This window comes from Triticum urartu, chromosome 3A (assembly GCF_056163025.1).
Source record: "Triticum urartu cultivar PI428250 chromosome 3A, HENAU_Tu73, whole genome shotgun sequence".
In the NCBI taxonomy this organism is placed as follows: Eukaryota; Viridiplantae; Streptophyta; class Magnoliopsida; order Poales; family Poaceae; genus Triticum; species Triticum urartu.
In genome coordinates this window covers 694,941,021-694,951,035 of record NC_141875.1, presented here as the reverse complement: position 1 = coordinate 694,951,035, position 10,015 = coordinate 694,941,021, and the positions used below count along the sequence as shown (strand labels likewise).

General features: G+C 45.6%; 1 protein-coding gene and 1 pseudogene across 1 annotated transcript; both read right to left on the bottom strand.

The window, feature by feature from the left end:
* Positions 1 to 4,545: 4,545 nt before the first annotated feature.
* LOC147981746 (uncharacterized) lies at positions 4,546 to 5,160 on the bottom strand (annotated as a pseudogene).
* Positions 5,161 to 5,609: 449 nt separating this feature from the next.
* Positions 5,610 to 7,338, bottom strand: LOC125549291 (lichenase-2-like). The gene is made up of 2 exons (XM_048712740.2): positions 7,199 to 7,338; positions 5,610 to 6,649 (listed from the first exon to the last, which is right to left on the bottom strand). The coding sequence occupies exons 1-2, from the start codon at positions 7,287 to 7,289 to the stop codon at positions 5,682 to 5,684; spliced, it is 1,059 nt and encodes a 352-aa protein (XP_048568697.1). The 5' UTR covers positions 7,290 to 7,338; the 3' UTR covers positions 5,610 to 5,681.
* Positions 7,339 to 10,015: the final 2,677 nt, after the last annotated feature.

Sequence of the window (10,015 nt, the reverse complement as noted above, 5' to 3'; positions counted from 1 at the left end):
TTACAGATTGTATATAGGAGCAGGTGTCAATTATAACCACAAGTGAAGATCAACTGTTTGCAGTACATACACATGAACGGTTTACTTCAATGAGATCTCAAATTGTTGTTCCCTAAATATACATTCGTACAAGATAATATTTTGTTTCTTATCTTTATAATATATTTAAGATAAATCTTTTTTTTGCAAAAAATTCCCTCTTTCCTCTGTCTCTCTTTCTTCGAACTCATCAATTATCCTACGTGACACTTTTAAGATTATATCATTATACGAGCCCTAAGTATAGTCCATATGAAAACATTGACCAATATGCACCAGGACCAATATGCCTAGACGCACGGTGTTTTAGGCAGCACATATGTATTTGTAGAGTATAGAGATTACTTGTAAGATTGGAGAGAGAGGTTATTACTTGCAAGGATGGCGACGAAGACGCCGAGCCCTAGGAGCAATGCCATGTGGAGCGTAGGAGCAAGGCCTTGCGCCATTGGCGTCTTCTCCTTCTACAACGTTGATACAGTTATCTGATTGGAGGCGGTTTCTCCTCAACCAAAGGTCTGTCTTATCTTAATGAAATACTCCCATCTATATCTATATATATCAATATAAAAAAAGAGTTGCGGAGATCCAACACATCTCATCTGTTTAACCGCATATATCCAACAGTCTACATCGCTCGTGTGTTTAGCATAGACACATTGAGCATCTTTTCCTAATTAATATCATATCAATGCCAATGGTAAGTACTAAGTAATTATATACCACCTGACACATGCGGTAAGCAATCTCAATTATTAGAAATCAAGTAACGATATCCTACCTTAGTGTCAATATGTAATTAACATCTTGCCTAAAGAAGTAGATTGATGAACATACATATACAATTACTACATGGTCTCCGTCGCATACATAAGGGTGGTATAATCCCTAAGGTTTGAATCAGTGGATCTCCCTCTCATACATAATTACTCCAAAATCAATCACGGTCATAATCTCCTTTCTAAGAAGATTACTCCTTGCTAACCATGGGCTCATATCTCCTTCCTAAGAAAATCCACATAGAGTATCTCCTTCCTAACCAGTTATCAGCGACCCACTCCTGCGTAACACGCCAAATCTTTCCCTCAGTCTCAAAAAATAAACATGCAGATCGGGTGGTGTTTGAGCCTTTGAGGAGCCCAGTCTCAATCTCTGTCTCTCCATGCAAGAAAAAAAAACTCTGTCTCTCTGCGCCCATCGTCGATCTTGTGGATCTGGAGGATGTTCATTTGGTAACTCTGCACTAAATTGCTTGATGAAATGCATCAAATTTGGCTCTTCAGCAGGCAACTCTGCACTAAAAACAGAAATCATCAGCGGCAACTCGACACAGCTACAATAATAGGTGAACCCTAATTCGTAAGCGGCAACTCAAAATAGAAAACAAAAGGAGCTAGCTTTCCTGATTGGTTGTTTGGATGGTGCATGGCTGGTGTTCGTAGGTTATGGGAGCATTAAATTTTGTAGTGGTATATCCAGCTCATCAGGGATCAAATCTCGATACTTGCATTTATTCTGAATTTATTTGAGGATTTCTGACGATACGCGTTCAGTGGGAGGAGATGTTCCCGTCGACTACGAGACATTTACGTTGACTTCATAAAATCTCAAGATGGCATGCCGGCTCAGTCTCTCGGAGGTGCTTATAGGGATAGAGTGTGCGTTTGTGCGTTCGTAGGTGTGAATGTATGCACGTATTTAAGTGCTTGCGTCTGTACTGTGTTAAAAAAAATCTGTAATTATGATAGTATATATCAATTATACATATCCTTAACATCGGGGGAATGAAATGGCAAGGCCTCCCAATATGTAATTTCTTTCCCCTAAAAAAGAGAAGATAGATTTCTTCTGCAAGGTAGATCAGGGTGCAAGTGTAAGCATCACTAAAACAATCACATTGCTCTGAAAATTTTGGCCCCACTGATGATCTAGAGTCTAGACCAAGCTGGTGTCACGTAAGATTTCTACCAAGTGCAAGTGATGATTACCAAGCTCCCTTGGGCACCCATCATGTTTCCCCTGCAAACTTACACGTCTGCAACAACCAGTAGCAGAAAAATATATTAAAGCTAGCGATCATACAATGAGAATGACTCAATGAAAATACAATGTTGAATTCCCACAAAAGAGATATATAATGGTAAAACAACGAACACACATAAACAACAAATATAAGCGCTCCCGTCACCAAATAAAAATATGAGCACTCACATGTGACATGTCATTCCCTTCTTGGAAGCATCTCTTGAGGGAACTGTCCGGGTGATGTCAATGGCGGAGGTTGATGTGGATGGTTGCTGGTGCTTGCAACGATATATTTTACCCACACGGTTTTGTATCCGTGCCTATGAACGCATCAAGTCGATCTTGGTTGAGAAAAATAAGTGACGTTTGAAAATCAAAAACAACAAAAGTGAAAATGGGTATATCTAGCCTGTAAATTATTAACTGCTCTTAGAATTTGTGCTTGACTGGATTGCTTTCTCATACAGTTTATGATATCATAAACTTATGATACCTCATAGTGATTTTGACCAAAGTGGCCTATATACATGTTAGGGTCATATCAACACCATGTGTCTTCCATGTCACAAATATTCATGGAGGAATTCCATAGATTGCTTAAATGTAGTAGAATGAAAAGGTAAATGGAAATAAAAACATGCGCGGAAGGAAAAAAATCTCTAAAGAAACATTTCTTCTGATACACTAATGTAGTAGTTCTATATAAGTACACAAATGGGAAAATAAGAAACTATAAAAATATATGAAAAAGAGGCTTCTATAAGAAAATACGTTTGTTTTCTTCAAAATATAGTTATTCAGTTTCTTGTCTTTCTTAAATTTCCTTTAGATGAAGAACATGTAATGCCCATTTTTATCACATTTGGCGTAAGTCAACCATTTTGGTCAAAACTTCTTTGAGGGCCCAAATGCTATGATAATAATGTTTGAATTGCAAACTAGTCTTTAATACCCAATCTAAACCCATTCAATTGTTAAGGGGGCAAAATTACAATATGTATAGCTCTAATTCAGCTGACATACACATGTGTTTTTCTATAGGAATATATATAGCTTAACTTAGGTTTTCATTTATACCGCCCTGCAACCAGGAAAACTATTTTTTTAGAATTGTATAGTTATATATTTGTTGTTGTGAGATATGCGATATTTTCAACATTGGGCAAACCGTCACGCCTCCCGCTCCTTGGGCCCCATGGAGCGCAGTTTCGTGACTAAGGACCAAGAAATTTGTCATAAAATTTCAAGTAATGTGAAAAGAAGATTTTAAATGATAATTAATACTCCCTCCTTCCCAAAATATAAGACACGATTGACTTTGCACGGTCTTTGATTTATGACTTTGACCACTAATATATACTCCCTTCATTCCATAATGTAGTGCGCCCATTGTGGAATGGAGGGAGTATCAAAGTACATGAATTGAACATGTATAAATGGCATTGTCATTTTTGTCTTGCAAAACAATTTTATTTCAGATGTCTATATACTGATTTTATGGACATACAGATGAGAAAAGTCAAACGGCGCCTTATATTTTGGGTAGGAGGGAGTATGTGGTTACTCTGAGGGTGACTTGGGACGCACACTTGTCGAAATGCGGTAGGGAGGGGGGACACATGAATTTCTCCCGGTCTCTTTTATTCCTTTCTTCCTTGGTCGGATCCACACAAATTATATATTTTTTCCTTTTGTGGGAGTTGCCAAATCTTGAAACTTCAAAGTGTCAAGAATTCAATTTTTTGAAATTTGAAGAGTTTAAAATTCTGAAAGTCAGGCCAAGATTTATTTAAAATGTCAAATTTAGAAGTTTCAAATCAAATTACAAAAGGTGGGTCAAGATTTTTAAAGCCGGTACTAAAAATTGTCAGTGCCAATTTCCATTCCGATTAGAATATTCAATGACACCCCTTAAAAAAATAATATCCATTGAAAGATAATAAAAAACGCTTAGTAGTAAGTTCCAAATACTCCAAAAAAAATATAAGTGGTCTAAATTTGATCGTGCGGGGACATGGGCGCAATTACCCACCAATCAGAGCTAGCTGCGCTCATTATGCTGTCTTAAATGTATGGGCAAGACAAATACGTATATATTAGGAAGATATCCAAGTTAGTTCTACAGAAGTTAATTTTGATCCAACGGCGAGGTGGTTTTCATCAAACCTATCGTAAATTTTTAAGAGCATCTCCAACAGCTGCGCAATATGCCATGCGTTAAAAATCAGAATATAGAGCCAGGTTAGCCAGCTTTTGCGGCGGCCGTGCGCAGAATCCAGGGGCCGCAGCAAATTAAAGCGGCCCACGCCGCTCCAGCAGACGCGCTATATTTCATCTGTTTTTTTCTACTACGATTCGATACATATTTGGTTTTATAGATAGTTTATAGTGTTCTCATATGATAGATAATAGTTCGTCATAGCGTCGGTAGATAATAGTTCATAGTCTTTTCCTATGATAGATAATAGTTCGTCATAGCGTCTACGATACAAAATAAAACGAAAAACTACTACTACTCGTCCGACTCGGACGACTCTGTCTCGGTGATGTCCTCCTCCGACGTCGAAGCGTAGGCGTCAAGGAACCGCTCGTCACCAGAGTCCCAGGAAGACGCATCTCCTAGCGCTTCGTTGTATTTAGCGACCGCGTTCGCTTGTCCTCGCGATAGGCGGCTCACTCCTCCCTCTTCTTCGCTCTCTCCGCCCGCCTCTCGGCGAAGAACCATTCCTCGTTAATGATGTCATGCCGGAAGCGATAGCTCCACATCGCCATAGCTTGCTCATCCATCTCGGCCAGCCTGAGATGATGCTCCCGCCTCCGGTGCTTGCGACGATCCTCGTCGGTGAGAAGCCGCGGGAAAGGCGCCAACTCCTGTGCCCGCTCCCGTGTCGCCACGTCAGCGAAGTTCATGTCCTGACGGGACCACGGGAGGGGCCACGCCGCAGCGTCGTACGCGCGGGTGCCCTCCTGGGCAGTGTCGAAGGTTCCGAGACGGAGGCGCATGCCGCCGCCCGACTGAATCTCGGCGGAGTAGATGCCGGACGGACGCACGTGGATGCCGCGGTAGCCCGAACCTCCCCAGCGGCGAGGCGGCATGGTGGCGTGTCGGTGGCAGAGGGCAACAGAGGGTGATGAATAGATGGAGAGAGCGACAAAGGGCACTGCAATTTATAGGCGCGCCGCGCGCCAAATGTAGCGCCCGAGCTGCCGCCTTTTTCCCCGCGCGCACAATCGTTTCCCGCGTGCGTTAGTTTCCCGCTACCGCTGGAGCGCGCGAAAACGTCCCCCGCACTAAAAAGCCAATTTATTGCGCGCACGCGTCTTTTGGCGCGGCTGTTGGAGATGCTTTAAAAAGGATATTTTTCTTTTTAGGCCAGAATGGTATATTTAATAATACCAGAAGCTCATCAATTTATTTGAAAAAAATGGTTCACTGCAAATTGTTTTCAAGGCACGCACTTGCGCGTGCTTAGTGCTTTGTTATAGGTAGGCGGCACAAGTATAAGTTCGAGGCACAAGTATGATAAGTCATGAAGCGATGCACGGACATGCGAACGTCATTTATTTGACATTTACGTGACCATGGGCGCCTACATGGACACGGACGACGTACGAGATCAATTTAAAATGAAGGTGATGGGGTAGACCCTGTCGGTGGTCGGATAGAAAAGGCCCCAGTTCTGCTCCACGCCGTTCTCCTTGAGGTTCTCATTGAACATGGCGAAGACGTACGTCTCCACCTTCCACGGTCGCCGCGGCGTGCCCTTCCCCACGTGGTTCACCAGGTTCTGGTTGTACGTCCTCGCGTTCTCCACTGACACCGCCTCGTCGCCCGCGGACGGCCATCCCGTTTCCGACACCACCACATCCACGCCGCTCACCCCTAGCCGCTCCACTGCCGCGTGCACCGCGTCCACACTCGCGTCGAACATGTTCTGGTACCCATACTCGCCGTCCTGCACCACCGTCCCCGGCGCCGTGAACAGCATGAAGTTGAGGTTCAGGTCACCGGCGGCGTTGTACGTGTAGACGAAGTACGGGTATAGGTTGGCGAGGAGCGGCGCCCCGGTGCGCTCCAGGAACTGCAACACGGGGAGCAGGAACGGCTTGGACTCGTTGGTGAACTCGCCGGCGGACGGCGGGACGTGCACGGCGATTGTGGCCTGCGATATCGACGTCGTGACATTGATGGCGCCGCCCAGGCCGGCCGCCGCAAGCGCGCTCTGGACGTTCTCCATGGCAGGTACCACGAACCGCGTGTCGCCCCTGGCGACCTCGTTGCCGACGACGAGGTACTGGAATGAGACGGCCGGGTGGGCCTGGATGTTGGTGCGGACCCACGCGGCGGCCGCGGGCGCGCTGGTGGCCAGGTCGTCGAGGACGTTGTTGGGCACGCCGACCATGACGCTGATGCCGGTGCCTCCGAGGGCGGCCAGCGCTGCACTGTCCGGCGCGTAGAGGCGCACCGAGGTGATGCCGTTGTCGCGGAGCATGGAGACGACGGTGCTCGCGGGCGGCAGGTTGTTGGCGCTCATGCCGTAGCACACACCCACCGACGCCTCTCGTGCAGTAGTAGTAGTCGTACCTTGCAGATTGTACATATATAGGAGCAGGTGTCAATTATAACCCCAACTGAAGATCAACTGTTTGCAGTACATAGCATACACATGAAGGGTTTACTTAAACAAAAGACAACTTTGTAAAACCGAATTGAATTTTCTATTTCAAAAAGGGGGTTTTACCCCGGCCTCTGCATCAGAAAGATGCATATGGCCATATTATTAAAACGCAAAAGAAAAAAAATGAATTGAAATGGAATCTCAAAATGTTGTTCCCTAAATATACATTCGTACAAGATAATATTTTGTTCCTTATCTTTACATAGAAGATATACGTTCTTTTTTTCTCGCAAAAATCCCTCTTTTCTCTGTCTCTCACTTTGAACTCATCAATTATCCTACACGACACTCAAGATAATAGCAATATTATACACGCCCTAATTACAATCCATATGAAAACATTGACCAACATGCACCAGAACCGATATGCTAGACGCACAATGTTTTAGGCAGCACATATGTATTTCTAGAGTATTGAGATTACTTGCAAGATCGGAGACGAGAGAGATTATTACTTGCAAGGATGGAGACGAAGACGACAATCCCGAGGAGCAATGCCATGTGAAGCGTAGGAGCAAGGCCTTGCACCATTGGCGTCTTCTCCATCTACAACGTTGATACAATAATCTGATCAAAGGCGGTTCCCTCAAAAGAAGATCAGTCTTATCTTAATAAAATAGTCCTATCTATGTCTATATATACGAGATATCACTATAAAAAGAGAGAGTTGCGGAGATCTAACACATCTCATCCGTTCAACCTCATCTATCCAACGGTGTACATCACTCGCGTGTTTAGCATAAACACATTTATTATCTTTTCCTAATTAATTTCATGCCTAATATCAATGCCAATGCTTAGTAAGTAATTACATACCACGTGACACATGTTGTAAGCAATCCAAACTATTCAAAAAAAAGCAAGTAATTATATCCTACCTTAATATCAATATGTAACTAACATCTTGCCTAAAGACCAAAACTAGAGAGATGAACATATGTAATTAGTCCATGATCTCGGTCGCATACATATAAAGGGGGTACTCCCTAAGGTTCGAATCAGTGGATCTCCCTCTAATACATAATTACTCCAGAAGCTCTCGAATCAGGCTTTTGCCCCGTTTTATAAATAAAGCAACCAATCAGTCCAACAAGAACTAGCAACATACCAATACACATAGTCTGGGGGCACAACACAAGAAAGCCCAAAGAAAACATAAAAAAGACCACCAAGTGGTTGTCACATAAAGAGGTCGTCGGCGAAGCTACTCGACGTGCCATAGCCTATAATGCATCCGGCATCCACCCTAGACGCTCCTGATCCGGTTGTCTAGTCAGCGAGTGCCAGTGTTGCAGGAACTCAAGAAATTTGAAGAAAGAGTCAGAGGCGCGTCGCAGAAAGACCCTCTCGATCACCATCCTATTACGCGTCGTCTGTATTGTCCAAGAAAGTGCAACAAAGATCAGCTAGAAGAGACGTCTTTGCCTTCCAGTCTGCATCGCTCTGGCTTGAAGGAAGTCTGCAAGATCCGTCGCCTCCCACTCAGGCGCGAGGGCCTCCCGGACAAAGCTCCACACCGATCTAGCCACCATGCACGAAAAGAGGATATGTGTCCCATTTTCCAGAACGCCACACAAGGGGCACAACCCATTACCCGGAGCTTGCCGCTTCAGCACCCCTATCCCAGACAGGAGGCGATCCCACAACAATTGCCAGACAAAAAAAATAATCATCAAGGGGAGAGGCTGTTGGGGAACGTAGCATAAATTCAAAATTTTCCTACGTGTCACCAAGATCTATCTATGGAGTCATCTAGCAACGAGGGAGGAGTGGATCTACATACCCTTGTAGATCGCGCGCGGAAGCGTTCAAGAGCACGTGGTTGATGGAGTCGTACTCGTCATGATCCAAATCACCGATGATCCTAGCACCGAACGGACGGCACCTCCGCGTTCAACACACGTACGGAGCAGCGACGTCTCCTCCTTCTTGATCCAGCAAGGGGGAAGGAGAGGTTGATGGAGATCCAGCAGCACGACGGCGTGGTGGAGGAAGTAGCGGGATTCCAACAGGGCTTCGCCAAGCGCTGCGGGAGGAGGGAGATGTGTCATGGGAGGGAGAGGGAGGCGCCAAGGCTTAGGTTTGGTTGCCCTCCCTTCCCCCCACTATATATAGGGCCAAGGGAGAGGGGGGAGGTGCAGCCTTGGCCCTTCCTCCAAGGAAGGGTGCGGCCAGGGAGGAGTCCCTCCTCCCCAAGGCACCTAGGAGGTGCCTTCCCCCTTTAGGACTCTTCCTTTCCCTCTTCTCTTGGCGCATGGGCCTCTTGGGGCTGGTGCCCTTGGCCCATATAGGCCAAGGCGCACCCCCTACAGCCCATGTGGCCCCCCGGGGCAGGTGGCCCCACCCGGTGGACCCCCCGGGACCCTTCCGGTGGTCCCGGTACAATACCGGTGACCCCAAAACTTGTCCCGATGGCCGAAATAGCACTTCCTATATATAATTCTTTACCTCCGGACCATTTCGGAACTCCTTGTGACGTCCGGGATCTCATCCGGGACTCCGACCAACTTTCGGGTTACCGCATACTAATATCTCTATAACCCTAGCGTCACCGAACCTTAAGTGTGTAGACCCTACGGGTTCGGGAGACATGCAAACATGACCGAGATGACTCTCCGGTCAATAACCAACAGCGGGATCTGGATACCCATGTTGGCTCCCACATGTTCCACGATGATCTCATCGGATGAACCACGATGTCAAGGACTTAATCAATCCCGTATACAATTCCCTTTGTCTAGCGGTACGATACTTGCCCGAGATTCGATCGTCGGTATCCCGATACCTTGTTCAATCTCGTTACCGGCAAGTCTCTTTACTCGTTCCGTAACACATCATCCCGTGATCAAATCCTTGATCACATTGTGCACATTATGATGATGTCCTACCGAGTGGGCCCAGAGATACCTCTCCGTCACACGGAGTGACAAATCCCAGTCTCGATTCGTGCCAACCCAACAGACACTTTCGGAGATACCCGTAGTGTACCTTTATAGCCACCCAGTTACGTTGTGACGTTTGGCACACCCAAAGCACTCCTACGGTATCCGGGAGTTGCACAATCTCATGGTCTAAGGAAATGATACTTGACATTAGAAAAGCTTTAGCATACGAACTACACGATCTAGTGCTATGCTTAGGATTGGGTCTTGTCCATCACATTATTCTCCTAATGATGTGATCCCGTTATCAACGACATCCAATGTCCATGGTCAGGAAACCGTGACCATCTATTGATCAACGAGCTAGTCAACTAGATGCTTACTAGGGAC